This window comes from Crocodylus siamensis, chromosome 5 (assembly GCF_052110815.1).
Source record: "Crocodylus siamensis isolate JL-2025a chromosome 5, ASM5211081v1, whole genome shotgun sequence".
Taxonomy (NCBI): domain Eukaryota; kingdom Metazoa; phylum Chordata; order Crocodylia; family Crocodylidae; genus Crocodylus; species Crocodylus siamensis.
The window spans coordinates 119,160,947-119,183,467 of NC_143399.1; the positions used below are offsets into that span (position 1 = coordinate 119,160,947).

Sequence of the window (22,521 nt, forward strand, 5' to 3'; positions counted from 1 at the left end):
TGGGCAGCTAAAGGCTGCAACAGAACATCTGGGGTGCTAAATGAAAACTTCTACAGAAATGGTCTGTTTCAAGATTAAGATGGAGGAATGACATAATTTGGTGCCTTTGGTGTTTTTGGGAAGACATAAAAAATGTCTTCCCCTTTGAATTTAAAATGTTTTGTATCATAAACATTTCAAAATAGATTAATATATTATTCTAATTTTTACCTTTTCTGAGCAGATCAGCCAAAATAATTTAAAAAATAATATTGCTGGTAAGTAATCCTAAAGAATGATGATGATATTTGGAATCCCAGTAGTTATGTATTACTAGGACAGCCAAGGTGTTATACTGGGAAATCCTCAGCTCCCTGGCATCTAAGGGTTATTGCTATTAGCTCCCAAAAATGTGTTTAAGAGCTATATTATTAACCCAGCTTGTGTTACCAGTTATAAGAAAAGTAATAATAGGATGTATTATTGTAGGAAAAGATAGGGTTAGCTATGCTATTCTGAACTTGGGTAGAAGGTGGTGTAGATTTGCACCTAATAGACTAAGTCAGAGATGTATACCATAAACTTTCATGAGCCTAAGCTCGCTCCATCGGATGCTTTGAAAGGACATCACAGCATCTAATGAAATTTGCTCAGGCTCATGAAATCTTATGCTATACACATCTCTCATTTATGAGTTTATCAGGTGTTTATTTATCCTGCCTTTTTATTATTGTAGCCCATCAAACAGCTGGGTTAGTCTGTATAAGTGAAACTAACATGTCTCCCAGTTGAACGTGAAACATATTTTCCATTTTAAGCCTGATTTTCAACCTTTCCTTTAACAACCTCAGAAATAACTTTTCTACTTAAGCCCAGATCATTAAATTAAAGTTCAACATGAAAAAGGCCCAGAAGTGTAGTTTGATGACAGATACACTTCGTGTTGGAGATGTGTGTGTAGCCAAGTATACAACTGATGATTTGTGGTTCACAATTCTGGTACTACACCAAAGAGTTTTACTAATAGTGGCTGTTCCAAATTTAAAATATTTTAGCCATTAAACTTCTTATGGACTTTTTAAGATCTTAGCAAACTAACACCTTTGGCAGAGTAGATATACAAAACTGCCAACCCCAAGTATTCAAAAATCATAGGGTTGGCTTAAAAATCATGACTTATTTTCCTGCTGGGGTTGAGGCCTTTAAGCTTCATGTTTTCTGACTTTTCTCCACAACATTAAGAGCTGGAAAGTTAGAACTACTAGAGCTGGGGCTCTAAGAAATCCCATGGGAAAGAAAAGCAGTATCCCAAGACCTATGATAAAATCACAGAGGGTGACAAAATTGCCTTCATGGGAATTAGGGGTAAACTTTCCATGGACTTCAGTGGAGCTAGGATTTTCACACTGGCTATGATGAGAACTAACAGCAAAAGAGAAGAGGACCGTTTTACTAAGAAGTATAGTTGAAAGATTGGAGCTCTGTTAGTCGGGGTGCCTTGACTTTTCATCTGTATGCTCTCACGTGTTTAGATATATTTAAAAAATAACTTCTCTTCATTTCTTAATTTACTATTTTTTCTACGTGATAACTTTACTGTTCTTATAATGTTTTTATCCGTAACTACAGTTAAATATTTTTAATCTTAACTCTCTCCTTACACATTTTATTTTCCTGGGAATGGAGATAAGAGAACGGTGCCCTTTGCAGTTTAAAGTAATGGTAAACTTTGACAACTCTGTGTCCATTACTTTGTGCTTTGTCTGCTGCCAGGTGTTTCTGTCTTTTAAGGTTGGCGTGATTTCTTCAGATACAGTGATAGTGACCAATGCTGTGAGAATTCTGAGTTACTTGTACGGAGCTGTCTTGTGTCATTTAACTTAAATGCACAAATACCAATATTTTGATGAAAACTTTTCTCTTTCTCTGACAGATACAGTAAAAACAGCAGGGAGTGACAGCATATTCACTATTTCTGAAATGCGTTACTCTCCTAGGGGTGTATTCTCTTCCCAATAAATGAATTTAAGTCCCATAAGTGTCAATAGGAGTCATGTGATCTAGTGAGGGGAGAATAGGTCTCATAGCATTGGCTATCTTCCATTGTATCTCTTTCTATCTGTGTCTATTCATGTTTTTCTTCCTGTCTCCCTCTCCTTCTCATACTTTTTTTGTGGATTTTGTAATAGTCAATTTGTCTTGCTTTCAAATGAAAGTTACCATGTGAAAATGCATAAGGAAAGACAGCTTTCTTGCTAAAATGTTTTGGGATTATTTAGCTTTGCAGCTGTTACTCTGCATTGCTTCTACTGGCCCATTAACAACTTGTTTCAATGCTTTGCTCATGTAGAAGGCTCTGTCTGTTCTAGCCTGTTGTGTTTCCTTGTAATTATGGCACAGTTTAACACTGGATAATTGTGGGTGCAGGAGCTTTTCATAGTTAAAGGCGAGACTGCCTTTCCATTGTAAGGCCAGTTTTGCGGAGGTACATCACTGAAGTGATACATAATTTCCATATACAGTGGCTTCAAGCTATGCCCTATTATTATATTGTTGCTAATTCTATTATTTCATATCTAGAAATGAAAGTTTAGTCTTTCTTTGCCCATACAGCAGCAGTGATAGTCATGAGTGGCTTTCAACCCTGCAGATAATCTCTTCAGGGTTATCATTTACTTACAAACAGACGTGTGAAGTATTTGTGAAAAGGCTTTTGAAGTGAAGTTCCACATGGTTGCTGCTTACAGCTGAAGACAAGAAAGTGTTTACACAGGGGTTCTTCTCAAGTGCTAGTATTCTCTGCCTAAACTGTTTGCCTTTCTAATGAAGTGAACTGTTTGTTTGAAATATGTGGTAGAAGGTATTTAAACAGAGACTAAAGTAAACTTTAGAGCTGTTCAAATAAGCCATGCATATCTGCTTTGTGAAGTGAAGGAAAACAATTTGGCTGCGGCTTACCTCTGGGAAGAGCAGTTAGGGAGCTGTTTAAATAATAAACTGGGCCGAAACGGATGTTGCTGAAAACTCTTACAGGCATTTTGTGATAACTGCTGCTCCGCTAGGCATTCTTCAGCATCCCGTCTTGACGAGGCTGGGATGCCAAGGGAATTCTGGGTTGTTATGATTTAAATTTGGGATTCATTCATTAACCCTGGAAACCCAGCAACAGTTAAAGCTGATTAAAACCATCCCAATTAGACAATGGACTGTTGAGAGGCAACATGTGCTCTTGCCTTTATAACGTCATTAGTAACCCAGAGTCCCCCACTTTGAAATAAGATCATGTCAGAATATACAGACATCTGTTTCTGCCTAGCCAGATGGAGGTTAGGAACACTACTTACACTGCTAATCCTTGTTGTAGAGAGGAGAACAGGAACCTGTGGAAGGTAGTAACAAACGGACTTGAATCCTGATTTTGGCAAAGCACTTCCTCGCCTATGTCTAATATACTGCATGAACATGTACTGTAGGATCTGGTCATAAAGTTTATGCCTTAATCACAAACACAAGTTTTGAAATGAAGGATGGTCTTGTGGTTATGACACTGGATGAGGTCTCAGTCAACCTCAGTTCTGTCCCTGATTCTGCCAGTCTTCCTTATACAAGTCCTTTTAATTTCTGCTTCAGTTCCCGTCTGTACAATGGAAATGATAATACTTTGCTTTCTCCCTCCCTGTGTATTGACTGTTTGGATTGTAAGTTATTTGGGACCACCTTGTACTGCCCCATGCTTCTGAACAATGACTGGCCAAAGGGGAACAATGGCTGAGGATCATAACTGATGCCTTTAGACCCTGCTGTCAAATAATTTTAATCAAGAGTGTTTCAGTTTATGCAGTTTAGGAGTAGAGCTTTTGGTGCTGCCTAGTAGAGGCCACATATTTCCATTAGGTTTTTTTTTTTTTTTCCATTTTATGAAGAAGTAAACTTGAACTTTACTGAAACTGCTATTCGATATCCCCTTGTGCCCTTTCTCTGGATCCTGTTCTTCAGAATAGTGTTAGGCAAAACTCTTCATGCCTTCAGTCCAGCATCAAAATTGTGAAAGATGCATAGGAGTGGAGAAGAGAATAGAGTGCAAAATTCCCTCGTGTGTCCTTTAATGTACAATCCAATATATTCAGTGTCAGGTATGATTAAAGAAGCATTTTAAAAGCTCAGATACTATAAAAATGGGTGAGCATATAAGTACCCTAATGGGCAGCTGTCCGAGAAACAGTAAACTTTGACCGCTAAAATAATTTTTCATCTGGGCTTGGTAAGAAGCTGCAAAACAAACAAAAAGTCTTTATGCTCCCACTGTGCAATAAATATGCTAGAATTTCAATAGGATCCAAAAGAGCTACAATAGTAGGCATTAAGAATGGACAATCCCTTTGATGTTATTGACCAGAAAGGGACTGCTGTCATCTCTGTCATGAACATTTAAACTTTTGACCTCCAACCTTTGTGTCAAACAGCTTTTCCATATGGGTGTTAGCATATCTCTCAAAGTGCCCCTGCATTCAGTGGAACTTCAAACAGTTCAGTGGCGGGAAACCAGTTGCTTCATGCTTTGGGAAAGTCCTGCATTTTTTGGGCAGTCTGGTTGACTACAACCGCTTTTTCTATCTAACTTGGGGAGTAAAATAAATTCCATGTGATACTTGTTTTCTTGTGCTTAAAGTATGGCTGGGCCTTGCACAGAACAGAAAAGGAGGGGTAGGGGATTATAAATAACTGGCCTCTTGAGGCTTTTTAGTCAGAGAACAGGCACAGTTTATTGTTACTATGATTTGTGTTATGTTAGCATCTCTCAGACTAGGCTTCCCGTGTCTGAGGTGCTGTGTGCACAGACCAAAAAGGCAGGCCCTGAGCATTCACAAGCTCAGAGAGTACCCAGAGCATGGGGACAGCTCCCAGCTACTTCCCGCCACAAAATAATAGACCATCCAAGAAGGGAATGTGAGACCAATATTGTTCTTTATTTGCATTAGCGTAATGCCTAGAATTGTCAGTCACGGATGAAGGCCTGTTGTGGTTGGCACAATAGACACACACAACAAAAAGATAAATGGTTAAATATAAGAGAAAGAGCTTGCACATGCTCAAGTGCTTCCTTAGGTAGTAAAGCAGGGCTTAATCAGGGACTCAGATTGTAAGGGGCTGGAAGGGACCTCGCAAGATCATGAGATCCAGCTCCCCTGCACTAGGCAAGAAAGACAGATGGGGTTAGGTGACCCCAGTGAGGTCACCGTCCAGTCTCCTCTTGAAGGTTTCCAGGGTGGGTGATTGCACCACCTCTGGAGGGAGTTTATTCCACAGTTTGGACATGTTTGCTATTTGAATATTCATGTATATATTTTTAGGTGTTTTGCATTAAGTCAGTTGCACTCAATCTTTTGGACCCACAAGCTGGATGAGTGGTTTGGGGCCACTACACAGGCCAGATCGAACCCTGCACACTAGGACTGGGCCAGCATGCCTGGATTAGGCCTTGCGCAGCTTCATTTGGCCCCCACGTGCTGGGATTGGATGGATCCCACACTGCATCCATGTGGCCCTGCACGCTAAGCCTGTGCTGCCTCTGTCCAGATCTGTGTGCCAGGATCAAGGCCCTGTGCCTCCTTTACCCACCCCTATGCATAAGGATCAGGTTTCATGTTGCCCCAGCATGCCCAATCTAGTGCACAGAGCATGGGGAGCTCCCTGGGCTGGATGGCATGGCTCTTGGGGTTGGGCCCAGTCCATGGGTGGAGGCTGAACACCCCTGCATTAAGTTGAAAAGAAATATTTTTTCTCCCTGTGTGGTGAAAGGCTGCTGAAGATGGTGTCTCTTTTACCCCATCTGACAGACTCAGGCTTTAGATATAATCTTCTGGTCTAGCATGAAAAAAAAATCTTCCCATTGACTTTAAATGATTAAATTCAGCTAGTGCATTTTGCCTTGTCAAGGGTAAGACCAGTTTCTCTATCAGTAGGTAAGTCCTGCTAGGGTTAATTTATCTGTGTTAGGGTCTTCAGTTTTTTACTCCCCTCTTTATTTTAGGCAACCATTTTTTGTTGTTTTAAGGCTTCTTGCTCATATGCATATATACACACAAGCACTTGCACACAGAGGAAACCCCATAAATCACAGGTACATCCCAGAAATGCCCTTATATTTGAATGGCTAGTTAAAATGCTCCTTGGCTTGGGAGAGTGGCATTAAAGCAAAAGCAATACAACTGCATCTGTTCATCAGAAATGAGGAATGCAAGGAGCGAGGGGGCATTAAAAGGAGCTGGGAAACTACTGCATAGTGAATATTGCAGGTCCAGAATACTGGTCTGGAGACCCAAACCACATCTGGCCAAGCGTGATCTAATAATAAATTCAAACTTATTAAAATAGCGGGAAATTATTACAAGAAATTGCTATAAAAATCTACAATAAAATAGCATTATGACCAATACACAGAGAAATTTAATGACAAACAGTGTCAGACAACTTAATCACTCTTTTCAAATACAGAATTAGTGAATGGAGCCAGATGTGATAATGTTTTTATCCACTAGTCCCAGAGCACTTTACAAAGAATGGCAATATCAGTCTCCCCATTTTACAGATGAGGAAACTGAGACATAGAATGGAGAAATGACTTCCCAAGGTTATCCAGAATTCTGTTCACTGGAAGAATATGTATTAAGAAATCTTAAAGCATTGAGATTTTCCTTTTATGTATAACGGAAAAAATGTTTGAAAATGCAAAAATAAAAATGAGTAGTTACATCTGGTGGGAAATAATCAGAAATGCAGGTATTCAGTAAGAGAAAGACATTTGCAGGCCAGTAATGCTGAATGAAGCCTAATAGTTTTGTATTGTGATATTCCAGTGAGAAAAAAATCAGCATGATTAGAGGCTCCACCTTTTGATGACAGCATTAACACGGACTTTCTTTTTTTTTTCTCTTGCTAGCAGTGTCCACACTTGCTCTTTGGTTATGTTTGTAGGGACTGTGCTCATTCATGCATCTTGTTCAGAGGATGCTTACACAGCTTGCCTTTAGTGTGAACAGGAATGCATCTCACGCAAAAGATGTTATTCTGTTCTTTCCTAGCCATCTAAGTGGCTGTGTTTGGTCATCACCAGGGTATTATTGGACTTATATGCTCAGAAGAATTCTATTCCTTGACATATAGCCCTGCACACATGGCCAGCTACGCACATCTGTGTAGTTGCACATTCACAGTAGCCATCATAGCATGCATGTGCACTCCTTATGGATGCTTAACCATGTTAAATACCTGAAAATGGAGTTGGCCAAACCCCTGCCTATCAGATTAGACTGAGGACTAGAAAATGGTTCTCTGTATATGTGTCCCTTTTTTTTTTCCCCCAAAGCTCAGACACTTAACTGGGAAGATGGCAGACCTGGCTTGTAAGCTTCCCTTCACCCAGAGAAGATTTGAAGCTGGGTGTTCCTGAATTTAAAGGATAGACAGTCATGTAAAATATCTTATCAAACTACTGCTTGATAGTTTTCCATCTCTACTGGCAAAGAAGCCATGTTAGAACCCAGTTAGCAAGAACAGTGTGCAAAAATTGTGTGGTCTTGTTGCATGAGTTCACTTGGTCAGGATTTTTTAATCTAATATACTTTCAACTCAGTTTTGCAATCCATCTCCATATAATTTAATGTATACATGTATATCTATTTTTGCTGCTATCACAGCAGGGAAGAGTGTGTGGTAATGATCATCAGGCACCTAGTGATGTAATCAAAGGGCAGGCAGTATTGTGAAGAACTTGAATTAAAGTGCTTGACTAGGGATGTTGAGGGATGAGAATGCTTTTTTTTTTTTTTTAAATCTTGTGGGTGCAGTTTTTAGCTGTGGAAGGGACATTGACATACAATGACTCAAGAAGTTGGAAGAACAAGAGCAGAATAGAAAGCATGTTGCAAAGTAAAAGATAAATTGTTTTTTCACCGCAGAGAGTCCATTTGAGGTAACAGAGCAGGGATTTCCTTTGTCAGTTTTCTGGCAGAGGACAATTTGTCATTTTCTTCTGGAGACCACATTATTAAGTTTGTTAAAAACCACTGCAGGGATCCACAGCATATGAAAAAGATGCATACCAAGAGCCAGCTGCATTATAACAGATCATCTTCATTCCAAGTAACATATTGATGTGGCCAAGATGTCTTGTCATGTTCTTTGCCTGAAGCTCCAGCCAATGCACATGCGCTTTCTGGATGAAACAAATACTAAATTTAATGGTGGTGGGTTTTAGCGTAGGTTTTTGTTTTGCTTTTTTTAAAGCAGTTTGCAGCAGAAAGGTGGGCTGTATATTGAGTATTTGGAGCAAGCCACAAATGTTTGGGACAACATGGGCCTGTCTGTATTGCAAGTTGGCCATACCAGACAGTAGTGACCTCAAACACATTGAGCTGATTTGTGCCCTGCTGCCTCCAGAGCTAGAAGCTGTAAGTGTGTTTACGCAGCCGTGCAGGTGTGCCACTTAGCATTGCATTGTGCATGAGGGCTCTGCTACCTGACTTGGTAAGTTTGTGGTGTAAACCTGCCTCATGATTATTCTGTTCCTGGCTTTGCTGCTGACTTGCAAATCATTCCTTTTTATTGCTTTATTTCTCCAATATACAAAATGGATGTTAGCATGAAATCCTAGAGTCACCTGTATCCTAAGACTGCTTTGCACTCTTTTACCTAAAAAAATCATCCATAACCACTGTGCAGAGCTATGGTGAATTCAGAGTTGTTTTGTGTGGGCAGAGTAACACAAAGCACTCTTACTGGACTGGGGAATCTAGCTCAATATATGTAACAAATCGGGAGTAAGTCACTAGATTATAGTGAGCTGGAATGATTTTAGAAAACCTTGAATTGAAATATCTTTTATATATGTAAATCATTAATTATCTTAAAAGTCAGTTTTTGGATAGATACATTATTTGAGCACCGAACATACACCATCAAAAAGACTTTCTAATATTCTAGAAGACAATCATGCTGCTCTGTTTCTCAGACAATGGAGTTTCAGTGACTGGGAAGAATAATAAAGTGTTCAAACTGAAATCAATCCAGCAGTTATTTAGCTAATACCTGCAGCAAATTTGGCATTTTAAAGATCTTCCAGTGCCAGTTAATGTAATCATTTCCAGATACTTTTCTTCCAGTTCACAGATAACTGCCCCTCCATCAAAGATTTGGCAGGACTTTTGTTGTGGAACCACTAAAAAACAAAAAACCCTGTTTTCACAAGGTGTTTGGGTTTACAAACATAAAGGTAGGAAGTGGATGGTAAACATGTGCAATGGCTTGCAGTTTTATTTCTGTGCTTTGCCAAGGTAGGAGCTCTTCTGAATCAGTAACAATAGTCACAACATGGGAGCAGTGTACAACTTTGAGGTTTACAATGGATCACCTGTGAGGTTGATATGGTGGGGTGAGCTCTGACGGAGGTTGAAGCTAGAAACAGAAGTGCAATGAAAGGAGTACGTTTATGAACAAGAGGCATAGAAAAAGGACCATGTATTCTGAAAATCACGTTTCTCTCTGAATCTTTTAAATCGACTGCAGTTAGAAATAATACTTAATGTTACTGTAACTGAAATAATGTCATAAATACCAAAAAAGAAAAGAAATGAAAAATCATCTCCTTATTTCAAAGTAATTATTTACTTTGTGCATTGTACAGTTCATTGTTCACTGCCAGTTTTATGGTTCCCTCATCCATGTAGTCAGTTAGCCCCAAATTCTGCAAAAACTTAAAACACAAACTTTATTTTATTCACTGTGACTAGTTCCAATCTAATCAATGCTTTGTAGGAATAGTTGCAATGCATGGAGGTATGCATGAATTTTCAAGATTGCAGCCTTAGTTATTTTTCTCCATGATGGAAATACCCTTAAAAATAGAAATGAGGCACATAAAAACTCATTTCTGAAAGTGATTAAAAACAAAAACAACAGGAAATACTATCTATGAAACCTGTTGCCAACTGTCATTTTTTAAAAATGTTAGCAATTTAAAAAATGTCAAGTTGACATTGCCGCCTTAAAGTGAGAAAGAGAAACTTCCATTACAGAATAAGCTGTTTGCTCAGAAAAAAAATCACCCTGCCTCTTGCCATAAAATAGGATAATTCTGTTAGATGCAGATCAGTTGAAGCAAACATAAATGAAGAAGTGCTAATGTCCTCAAATGGGACCTCAAAACCAAAATATTAGAAAATTGTCTTTAGGTACCCAGTTCATAAATCAAAGGAATTATAGAAATCTGCTGGCAGAGTCATTCAGAATTCTCCAGTGTACTGGGAGGCTATTAAGAAAAAAGTATATATTTTTATAATAGGCCTGTCCAACTGGTGGCCTGTGAAGGGTTAATGTACAGCTCCTGGGTTCCTACCCAGCCACTACTCCCCCTATTGATCCAGCTGCTGATGCAGTTGTGGTCTCTCAGCTCCTTCTCCCTCCCTCACTTTTTGCTTCTTGCCTCTCCTTCAGGGGGCAGGGCAGAACAGTGCAGCCCAGGTGCCAGGGGAGCCTGCAGCATGGCATGGCAAGGGAGCTGAGGTAGGGGCTACTTGCACAGTACAATAGTCACCCGTGTGTGTGTGTATGGGGGACAGACTGCAGCCCAGGGTCCCATGACTCACAATAGTGTGGTCCCTGGGCAGCCCCTGGCCACTTAGATGTTGGCCATCTCTGTTGTTTAAGATTGTTTCTGATGTGTTTGGGATGACATCGTGGTACTACTGAAATCAGTGGAAAAAGTTCTCATTGATTTTAGTTGGTCCTCTGTTTGTAACACATTTTCACGTTAGGATCACTCTTGATGCACTATTCCATTCTAAAGTTTTGCGGGTTATCCAAACAATAAACACCCCTAGAATGTTGCACATACTGCAAATGTTGTGCGTTGAATCCCATATGTTCTATGTTACCATCTCACAACTCACATGACATCTCACTCATCTCACTGACAGTCAAAGTCCATTGTTTCACTAACCTAGGTGCTTGAGGGTTTGGCAGGAATCCCACTGTACTTGGGCAGAATAGGTTCTTAAAAGGCAGGGTCTGTCCTACCATCTAAACCACCAAGGTTGACCAGGGCAGATCCACCATCCCTAATTCTAATATAATAAAAGCCTTAGCCTGCCTGTCTGTCTGTCCCTAATGCTTTGGGCCAGCTGCGCATGCTGTTGAGAGGGCATGCGCTGAGTGGCTGGGAGGGCCTGGAGCATTACGGGTAGAGGGAATGAGGGAGCTGCCACGCCGCCCTCCTCCAATTACAGCCAACAGGGAGGGGGAGGTGGCAGGGAAGAGGAGAGGAAGGGACAGAGGGAGAGAGGGAGGGGAGCAGGAAGAGGAAGGTGGGGGGGGGGGGTTGGTGGCAGTGCCCCCTTGCCACTGCTGCACTCCCTTACTTCCCCCACTGCCATTGCCGCTGTCTGTCCCCAACAACAGCCAGCAGAGAGGGGGGAGGAAGCAGGGAGGAGAAGGGGAGGGGAGGCAGGGAGAAGGGGTGTTGCCTGCCACCTGGTGTCGGCAGCTGTTGCTGCATGCAACCTCCCTTCCCTACCTGTTCACTGATACTATATGCCTGTGCGTATACAGCTTATTTGGCTATACTCTATTTTTTTAAAGAGACTTTACTCTGTAGCTGTGCATCTTAAGCATAAAAGATATTTTTGCTTATGGTATTAGAGGAGAAACCAACTCCATTTGAGCAAACTTTTCTGTAAAGCATTACTGGAAATCATGCTTTACTTTAAAGCATTAGGAACAAGCTTAAGTCCATACATTTTCCACGGTTAGCATATGGTTAATTCTTCTTGAAGTCAATGGGAGTTAACTAGGTGTGTTTGTGTGTCACAGGGTACCCCCCGACCAAAACTGAGATGCCATGCTCTACTGGCAGTCTGCCTAACTCTCTCCCACCACACCTTGATGTTAGTTGTTACACAGAATGCAGGAGGCTGCCCTGGTCTTATTACAATGACCACTTGGCTTGTGGTCCTCACCTTATGGGCCAATTCTATGGCTCTGTACCTTCCCTACACCATGCCCCATGCCTTGCAACAATTGGTAAAACATCTGCAAGGATGCCATCTGATCCAGCCCCTCTCTGGACCTTCCGACCCCTCAGCCTCTCTCAGCCCCACTCCAGGCCTTCAGACTCCTTGGTCTCACACAGCCACTCCCTGGACGTGTCCAATCCTGCACTCTAATCCTGGCCCGTAGACTGGGCCGATGGACCCCTCTGGTCCTACTACACTTGCTGGGCCTTACTCTCCAGACCCTCAGACCCATCTGGCCCTTCACTCTATTCCCTGGCCCCTTGCTGGGCTGCTGAACGCACTTGGTCCCAGTCTCCCCCCCGGCCCCTTGCTGGGCTATTGGACTCATGTGGTCCACGTGGTCTTCCCCGCAGAAAATGCTTTTCGGTGTGCTCCCCTAAACTTCCCCCTCCATGGGGTAACCCACAAGGCATTGGGAGCTGAGGCTTTCCAGTGTCCCATCCTCACCTTTCTCTGGAGTTGCCCATGCCTGGCATTTTATGGAGGCTGCCCCACCACAGGCAACCCCACCATGCTAACCAGCCCCAGCAGGATGAATTTGTGGTCTTGCCCAGGACCAATCTTCAGGTCTACCTAATCTTACTCATCCATCCCTGGGCTCCCCCTAACTGTCCTACACCCCTCTTGGGCTGTGAACCTCCAGGGCCCCTGGCCTGGCTACAGAGTCCTCCATCTCTGGCCCCCTGCTCATTCTTTGGCCATTTCCCTTGATCCCTTCCCCTCACATGGCCTAGCACCAGCCATCATCATCCTGTGCTCCACTCCCCTTGACCCCTTTGTCTCAGCTGTGACCAGTTGAGAATTCCAGGCTCTCCCAGATCTGGCATGGTCTATTTCACCCTTCAGCCCTTTCTGGGCCCTAGCCCCATACAGGCCCATTGAGATTCTCAGGGTCAGTCCTCCAGTTGTCAACCTTCTTGTCTTTGTCAGTCTGCCCTCTTGGGCCCCCTCCATACATCACTTCCTCTCTCTGGGCTCACCCAGAGACCTCTGTGGATCTTTCCTAATGCAGCCCCTTCTTTCTCTGGGGTCATTCGGACTGCTCAATAGGCCCACACACTCTGCCCCACTCATGGGTTTGCCCAGACACTTCACTAGGTCTCCCAAACATTAAGTCCCTCTCTCATGGCTCACCTGGCCTCTCAATAAGCCCGCAAACTCTCAGCCCCTCTCCTAGGGCTCACCTGGCTTCTCGATAGGCCTGTGAGCACTCATCATCTCTCTTTCTAGGCTCATCCAACTTCTCAACAGGCCCCAGGTACTCAGCCCTCTTCTCAGGGCTCTGGACCCCTACACTGGGTCCCCAGGAACCTCCTCCTTCCCCTTAGTTCCTACCCAAACCTCCAGATGTTATTCTTCTTGCTGGCATTTAGGAGCAGCAACCTACCTGCTGGGTGATGTTCCTTCACCAGCTCCTAAGATGTTACTGCCAGCCCTACTTTCAGGTCTAGTCTGGGCTTATACCCTGTCTAAACCTCAGGTCTGGGCTTATACCCAACCCTCCTCCAATCAGGTGACTTTCTTGATCAGGCCTAGCCTCACCTGCTGTCCCCTTGGGTCAGCTGACTCCACAGTTAGCCCAGAAGCCCACCTGCCAATGGCTCAGCAAGATGCTTGACCTCTTAACCTGGCAGCCACATCAAATGCCATGCCACAAAATGTGTTTCTGAATTGGGGCTTATGGCCCTATTTAGGCAGCTGGCTCTATACAGATAGATTCTTGAGCCTGTGTAGTCTGTTGACTTCAGGATTGTCCATAGGGATTCAGGGCTCAGGCTACATGGATTGTGATTGCAAGATCTAGGCCAGTGATTCTCAGCTAGGATGGTGGGGCACCCTGGGGCCTTTGAAGGCTGCCATGAGTTGTGCGGATATAAGTAAGGTGTGAGGAGGTAAGCAGATAAGCCAGGCTCAGACTTATCCCTGCCTGGATGACCCGCACCCCTTCTGGCCAGCCCCTTTGTAAGAAAGTAAGCACTGTAATATATAAACTAGTTTTTGTTATTGGGTGCTGCCACTCAGTTCACAGAAGTTGTGGAGGGGTGCCTTGAATTCAGAAAGGTTGAGAACTACTGGTCTAGGCCCAAGTTAAAGGAAGTCAATTTAATATCTTTGTATGTGCTTATAAGAAAGCTGGGCCTGGCAGAAACTACCTATTTTCATCTCAGCCAAATTTTCCACAACAGGTATTTATTTAATGAACAATTCATAGATTTCATAGACATTAGGGCTGGAAGTGACCTCGGAAGATCATCGAGTCCAGCCCTCTACCCCAGGGCCAGGAAGTCAGCTGGGGTCATAGGATTCCAGCAAGCTAAACATGCAATTGCTTCTTAAAGGAATTCAGAGCTTGCACCACCCCTGGCGGCAGTCTGTTCCAGGTCTTGGGGGCTTGGACTGTAAAGAAGTTCTTCCTTATGTCCAGCCTGAAACAGTCTTGGAAAAGTTTGTGACTGTTTGACCTTGTCACCCCATGGGATGTTCTGGTGAACAGGCGTTCCCCCAGATCCTGATGCACACCCCTTATATACTTATAGGCAGTCACCAGGTCCCCCCTGAGCCTGCGCTTTTCCAAGCTGAAGCTCTCAGCCTCTCATTATAAGGCCTGGTTCATGTGCATGGCTCTCCTCTAGAATCTCACAAGTTTCTCTACATCCTTTTAAAATTGTGTAGCCTTTTTGAGACATCATGACACATCATGAAGATTCTTGAGACATCATGAAGACTGAAGTTGCCTTGAAGATTTTTTTTTTGCTGCATTATGGTGGTAGAGGGGAAATTTCTGGTGACAAAACTGAAGAGTTTTGTTGAATGTTTTTTAAATTAACAGTTCACAAATGCAATCCTTTTAGACCACTTGTCTATCCTTTTATTAAGGATCTTTGTGTGCATAAGGGGGGGAGGTAACAGAGTGGTTGTGACATTTTGCTACTGTTCCATAGACATGTGTGCAAGCCTCTGCTCCAGATAGATATTAAAGGCCACCCCCAGCTGAACTAGCTGGATACTTGGTCATTCAGGCTTGCATACCTTTGGCTGTAGAAATATGCCTTAACCACACTGTGTTGAATTCTAAGGGTAGAAGGACTCTTGGCTTTGAGGTCACAAGTTGTATAGATGGTCAAGACCTCTCTGACAACACCTAACAAACAGTAAGAAGCAGATTTCTCCCCTCCTCTGCAGGTATTCTCTTTATTCTTATTTACCCTCTAAGCAGTACAGTGTAAAGACAAATGGCACAATATGGCCTGTAATATTTTTATAGTATCTCTAATGAGACAGTGGGCCAGATTCTAGACTAATGAGATTACAGGCCTCTCCTCTCCTCTCAATTACTATGTGGGAAAAGAATGACCAGCAGATAACTGATTATAGTCTTAGTGACAGCCACACACATATTTTAAAATTAATTTCTAATTAAATACATGCCAACAAATTACATATTTATAGGGTTCTAAGTGCATTCTAAGTGAAGTCATAGGTATTAGGGGCTTTTTCAGATATCCATTTGATATAAGAGTATTTTTCATATCAATATTCAAAGCTCTTCAAAGTGGAGAGCTTTTTGGACCCCTAAGCATGTAGAATTTACTGCTTACCTCTGTGTGGGAACTTATCCACACATGGCAGAATTTGAATTCCCTCAGTAAAATTGATTCCACTAGTTTGCACATTATTCTCCCTGTCTTCCATTTAGCATGTTAGTTTGCTGACAGTAGAGTACACAGCATTTAGCAGCTGGTTTGTGGAACCATCAGTCAGGAAATTGTATGATAAATAGGAGGTAGCCAGGTTTAGTGGCACTTTATTCTGCTTCAGCAGTTTTAGCCTGACTTTGGAAAAGTCATCATGTGGTGTTTTTTCAACGGTTGCAACAGGAGAAGGCTACAGTGCAGTAAGTTATTACACATAGACTTGAGTTATGATGTTCATCGACTGTATTGCCCATGTGTAAATAATAAACTATGAGATGGATAATAATGCTGGATGCTAGGTATGCAGCTTGGTTCTAGTCATGTGGGGTTGACTTAGACAGCTCCCTGTGCAATGATGGAATACGTCTGTTTCCCAGATGGTAACTACAAACAAGATGCAACCAAGATGTGTAGAGAAACTTAATGTTAGGAGACCCAAAAAGGATTTTTTTTAGATTTATCCAATTGCATTTCAGTGAACATGAACAGAATATAATGCAGTGTATATATAACGTACAAACAGATGCATCAAATACTAATTATTGGGTACTTTACCTTTCATCTGTATACTTAGAGTGACCGAGGTTTTAGGTAGTTTAAAGGGCATTCTTTTAGTCCTGAGAAAGGAAATTACAGATCACATTTTACTTTATTGCTAATGCTGTGCAAGATTAAACTGTATTTCAGTGGGTAAATAAGAGTACTGAACTCCAAAGTAGATGCTTAACTCAGATCAGCAAGGATGAAAAGTAAACTCTGCATCGTGTGCATGTTTGTTCACTGTATAGTTTATGCCATCTATACTGTACCATATAGTTTAGACCCGGGATGGGCAAAATATGGCCTGTGGGCTGGAAATGGTCCACGGCGAGTCTTTGTCTGGGCTGGATGGGCCCCTTCGTCCTGCCTGGCACAGGCAGTCCAGCTGTGGTGCATCCTGCTGCCCTCTGGGCACACAGCGAGGCTGGGGTGGCTCCACCTAGAAAGGCAGTCCAGGTGGCAGGCGGTGGCCCCAGTGCTGCGTGCCCAGGGAGCAACAGGACAGGCCATGGGCAGGTGGTGCAGGGCTGTGCCCAGGTTCTGACCTGCTCTGGTGGGGGTGAGTCCAGAGTAGGCATGGGGCGCACTGGGGCTGCACGCTGTTGGCAGTGGCAGGGAGGCACTGTAGGGCACACGAGCTCCAGGCTGTTGTGGAGTGGAGGCGGGTGCTGACCTGCTCTGGGAGACACATTTGGGGACTCCCATGCACACCCCAGCATACCCTCGAGCCCTCCCCTGCAAACGCCACAACCTCACTTCCCCACACACAATCCCCCCCACACACACCTGTGTGCCTCTGGGGGGAGCCCTGCTCACCCTACACATGTGCCCACACCCCTTCCATGCACACCGCACACCCCCCCCACACACCTCAGCCACCCTCCCCCTCAACACACCCCACAGACCACCCATTACACACCCACCCACATCCACAGATACCCCACATCCTCCTTACCCCACATACACACGACCCCACACAAACTTCATACCCACCCCTCCATACACTCCCCTCCAATATACAAGATTAAGACTTCATTTTGAGCTATTATGCAATCACCTCTATATACACCACACAAACGCACACAAATCAGGACAAAAATATTTTTTAAAATAAAATTTAAATATATTATTGTCAGGGTTTAATTTTTAGTATACAATTTGGTTTTTTTTCCAGTTCCAAGATGGGAAACCCCCTTTCCAAAAGGAGTACTTCTGGGGACAATGGGAGGGACTTCTGGTGGCAAAGGTCAGGGGTTAGGGGGCAGGACTTCTGGTTCCAAAATGGCGACCAGAGGGCAGGGCACCTGTCAAGGGGCAGGGATACCCTTGCTGCCCTGGAGAGCTCACCAAAACTCATTAAGTGGCCCTTCAGATAAAATAATTGCCTGGCCCTGGTTTAGACAGAGTAGGGTTCTGTCAGATGCAAGTCAGGATTTCAAAATCTGGCCCTTGGTGCTCACGCCTCCTCTATTTCCTGTGTTTCTCAGAGTTACTATAAGAGATGCAGAGGAAGGGCATGTTTTACTGAAGAATCTGTATGTGTGTGTGTCTCATAGAGGAAAGTAATGGACATGTGCTTTTATTATAAAGGTTAGCAGTCTTTTTTATTTTAAACCCCCAAACTTGTACTCATAATACTCATAAGTTGGTAGGGCCTAAATTCAGCTCAGAATATTGCACAGATAGGAGCATGGTGGTGCATGGGGTGCACAAACAAGGCATCAAACCATATAGATATCTTTCTCTGCCATTTTTTCACCCCCAAGCATTTCCCTCTGAAGTTATATTATCCTCTCATTTCAGGGGCTGGCGACTGATGCAATTGCATTTTATGCACTAGAAGCAAGTAACTTCTGGTCCACCAACAACCATTAGGCCAGCACTCACATAGTAGGGTCCTGTGATCTACCCTGATTCCTCTGGAAGCCAGTGAGCCTCTGATTAATGTCCAGTTAGTGGCACATGGCTAGAATTAGTGCTATCATGAATAAGGTTTCCCTGCTTATGTTAGTAAACCACAATCATTTTTCATTTTTAGGACCAAGTCCTGAGACAGTAAATGGGAGAAATGTTCAGTTGAAGATCTTACTGTACCTAAGATTGTAGCTTTGAGCAGATTATTTCAAATGTTTCAAAATTTTCTAAAAAAAGTATAAATATTTGTATAGAATTTGTGTGAATCCTCCTCTACCCCAGATTTGTCCACTCTGCACTTGGATTTCTGCCATGTCCAGTTTTTCAGGTCAAACCTTTGATAAAAAGCATTCTCGCTTTCTGACCATCTCTTATTGGTTTGAGGCAATTGTCTTCATTGCTAACATAATCTAAGAAAGACATAACAGACAGAATTTAAAAGGAGAAAATACAAATAGAAGATAACTTAAGAGTCAGCAAGCAAGACTGAAACAGGCATCTGGCTTGGTTTTACGGATAGAGCATAATTAAGGATTTTCTTTTTTTAGAATCATTTTAGCGAAACCATGACACTACATAACATCTGTTCTCATTAGCTTTTAGGATCACATAAACATGTGGATTTAGTATAAAGTAGAACATAGTGAATAGTTGGTAGGGACCTGCTTACCATTGGAAACATTTTTCTTTTCAGATTTGCAGAACTGCATGAACATTGTCTCCTCCATTCAGGAACGTAATGGCGCATGACATACCTTAGAAAAGGATGTTTTTACATAAAAGGTTGCAAAGGTGTGAAAATGTCGTTTGAGAGCTATAGTAAGCATTTGCCTTCTCATCCACAATCAGGGAGAGATTTTACTAGAGAGTTATTTGGAAAATACAGGGCCAGACTGTGCTGGTCCTTATGCAAGCTATGTAGCGGGGGGTTGTGGAGGAGACTCCAGGTAACCTTCTGCTCCTGCATACCTCATACCAAGGCTGTCTGGAAGTAATAGGAAGTGCAGTGGCAGCTGCAAACTTGGCTTTCCCAGGAGTAACTAGCTGGAAACAGGGAGGAGGAGGAATCAGAGCAATGGCTCTTTCCCCCTACATGTCAATCGGCAGAGGTGTCCAGCCACATGGGAGAAGGACGCCTGATCCTTTTCAAGGGCTGCATCGAATTAATCCCCTTGCCCTGAGGCACATACCTCCTGATGCTCCCTGGTGGTGCAGTGTAGCTCAGCGTCTCTCCCAGCACAGGCTCTACTGACCACATTTTCCTTCTAACGTCATTGTGTAATTTACTCCAGATACTACTTAGCGTGCTTGCCGTTTTAGTAGTGCATTCCACTGAATAATTTTGTTTTACTGTATGCTATTTGTATTCTATATTTAGGCTTTTCTTTCTCTGACAATTTCACTTGTTTTAATAAAAAAGAATCAGGAATGCTTATGAAAGTCTTCATGATCCTTTTGATCTGCCACTTCACATATGTGCACTGTAATTATTTATTAAAGGCTTCTTTACGTAATTTGCCATTTAAGTTATAAAAAGAGAATATTCAAATAAATAAATAAATATTCATGTCAATCAATGCAAATTGTATGGGCCATACTCTCCTCTCACTTATGGCAGGCTTGCATTGGGAGAAGAGAATTAGACCCAAAGGCATGCTACGTGTCGTATGTAATTTTAGATGCATTATCAATACACAAAAATAGATGACAAATGTATTCAGATTTAGACCCTTGTTTGTTTATTTTTTCAGATCCGCCTCACCTTTTCCCAGCATTCCACCCTCCTGTGCCAATTGATGCAAGACATCATGAGGGGCGTTACCATTATGAACCATCTCCCATTCCTCCTCTGCATGTGTAAGTATTAATGTTTTCCACATCTCTTTTTCTCATGGTGCCTAGAACAAGAGAGAGGTATTTGAATCTTTATGGTGCTTAAAACTGTGTCTGGAAAGCTTTGCAGGTCTAGCTCAAGAGGAAGATTTACTTTTGGAATGCATTGAGTTTATCTGTTCGTGGGTTCACTGAAGCAAAACCAGGCTGGTGCCTTAGGAATGCCTGTTATAATAGGTAGCTGGCAAGTGTTACCTATATATTTTGCTGACATTTATTCTATGTACTGTCATTCTATAAATACTAAATTAAAAAGCACCGAGCCCTGTGAAATACCACTAGACAAAACATGTATTTTGTCTGGATTAAGCTTGGGATTCTTCATAGCTAAAATTTCCTGTAACGTCAAAGCTTTTTCTCAGTGACTGCTATGAAGTGTAATGAAATTTTTGGTAAATTTTCATAGTCTCTGTTGTACGAGTGCACAGGCAATCAGTTGATTGATGGGAATGTCACCCAAACAAAATGGCAAATGTGATAGAGCACATGGTTTACACAAAGATAAAAGAAAAGAATACTAGTGATAACATGCATTAGAAAAAGCACGGGAGGACCCTTTAGAAATAAATATTATCTTACTCTTTGTGCAGAGAGAAATATCAGAATTACAAAATAAAACAATGATCTTCAGTTGTAATATCCAGAAAACTGCCACATACCATAAAAAATGGAGCTATAAGAAGGGCTTACTTCTTTGCTAAAAGGCTTGATATATATATTTAATCATATCTAATAATCACCTCTCATACCAAGAAAATACAAGAAGAAAAGCACAAGTAATACTTTGAAGAATAATGCTAGTTGTTTAGATGGCAGATTGCTTTGCTATGGCTATTAGTTACAGCTGTGTAATTACATATATGCAGAAGAAAAATGAAGTTGTTTTAAAACAAGTCCTCCTCTGTGAGCAGAATTAATTGATATTAACAATCCTAACTACATGCCCAAGTACACACACAATATTTTACTAACAGTTTTTTGGATCAGTCTCCTATTACTGAATTGTAATTTCAGAGCAAATTTGCCTGGAGGTAAGTAATAAATCTGTGTTGCAGTCTTCCATGGGCATTAGAGGAAAAGTGGGTATTTATAGAAAGAGAGAGTACAGAAACTTGTTATTTATTCCTCAGATTTTCACTGTGCTGTCCATGAAATGCACAGAGCCAAATGCACAATAAAATACATTTGAATAAAGATTTTGATTTAAACCTCCCATGCAAAGATGAGGGCATTTTGAATTAAGATGGAGGCATCATACACATTCACCCTGTTGCTTTTAGGTTTTGCAGTGCATATGAAGGTAAATTCTAACCAAAGATTTTTAGACTCTTCCTGTTATTTTATAAAATCAGTGTGCGGTTTGAGGCCCAGGACATGATCCTGCCCCTTTTTTGAAGTGAGTAGGAGTTTTGTCTTTGGCTTCTTCCAGGACATAGTTGTGTAAGTGAGCACAATGTAATAATACTTTGTATTTAACTGCTACCTGTCATTCCAAAGAACCCCAAATTCTGGCTCAGTTGTTTGCTTGAACAAAAGATTGCAGGGCCAGCCCTTGTGAAGAGTCTGTTAACTGTTGCTGAAGTGTATTAGGCTCTTGGACAGATTGCAGAGATGTTTTACCATTGCTGGGGATCAAATGGGGTAAGTGGGAATTTTGGGCAGTTATCCACTTTGAAATAGGATGAGGACTTGGAGCTTGTGCACCTGTACTGACTAAAGTACCACAAGTTCCTCAAGCAACCAAAAAGAGGTCAGCATTTCAGCGTCATGTTTCCTCTGAAATGTAATAATACACCTTCTTACATTACATACGGTCAGTAGAATCAGGAGTGTCTCAGAAAGAACTGTGCTGCTTATTAACTCACAAACACCACCACTTCTGCTGCACCCTAGAGGTTTCTCATCTGAGGAGACAACATACGATTACAAGAGACAACAGATCTTAGCATGTGGTGACGTGGCTGCAGGCAGTTGTCTTAGGCACATATTGTAGTGTCAACCTTAACTTCAAAATTAAAATTCCCTTGATATTATTGCTTTATTTTTACACAAACTTCACTAGAGTTTTCCATTCATTTGGTTCTGCCATTCTTGCACAGGTATGAAATAAACTAGAATAGATCTTTGGCGCCATTATGACTTTGTAATTAAATGTAAAAATCTAATTAGAGAATTTAAAAAATCTGTCACATTCCAGCAGCAGCTTTGTAGGTGTTAAAGTTTGTCATGTTTTTATCATTTTCAAAAATAAACACTAAAGTGTATGCATGACATATTTCAACCACTCTCTTGTAACTGTTATGGTTTCTGGGACAACTCTAGATTAAAGAATATAGGATTTTAGTATAGCTGACATTAATTGCTCTTTTGGGGTCATTACTTGGTTAGCTGTACTAATACCTTAAACAAAAAAAAAAAAGCTAACATAAAAT

General features: G+C 42.0%; 1 protein-coding gene across 6 annotated transcripts in view; it reads left to right on the top strand.

Annotated features, from left to right (window-relative positions):
• Positions 1 to 22,521, top strand: part of GLI3 (GLI family zinc finger 3) — a 267,088-nt gene that overhangs the window by 129,628 nt on the left and 114,939 nt on the right. For all 6 annotated transcript variants that reach the window (XM_090050059.1, XM_090050058.1, XM_090050061.1 and 3 more), the window contains one exon: positions 19,948 to 20,053. In XM_090050059.1, coding sequence (XP_089906185.1) covers positions 19,948 to 20,053 — 106 coding nt within the window. The remainder of the gene's footprint in view (positions 1 to 19,947; positions 20,054 to 22,521) is intronic.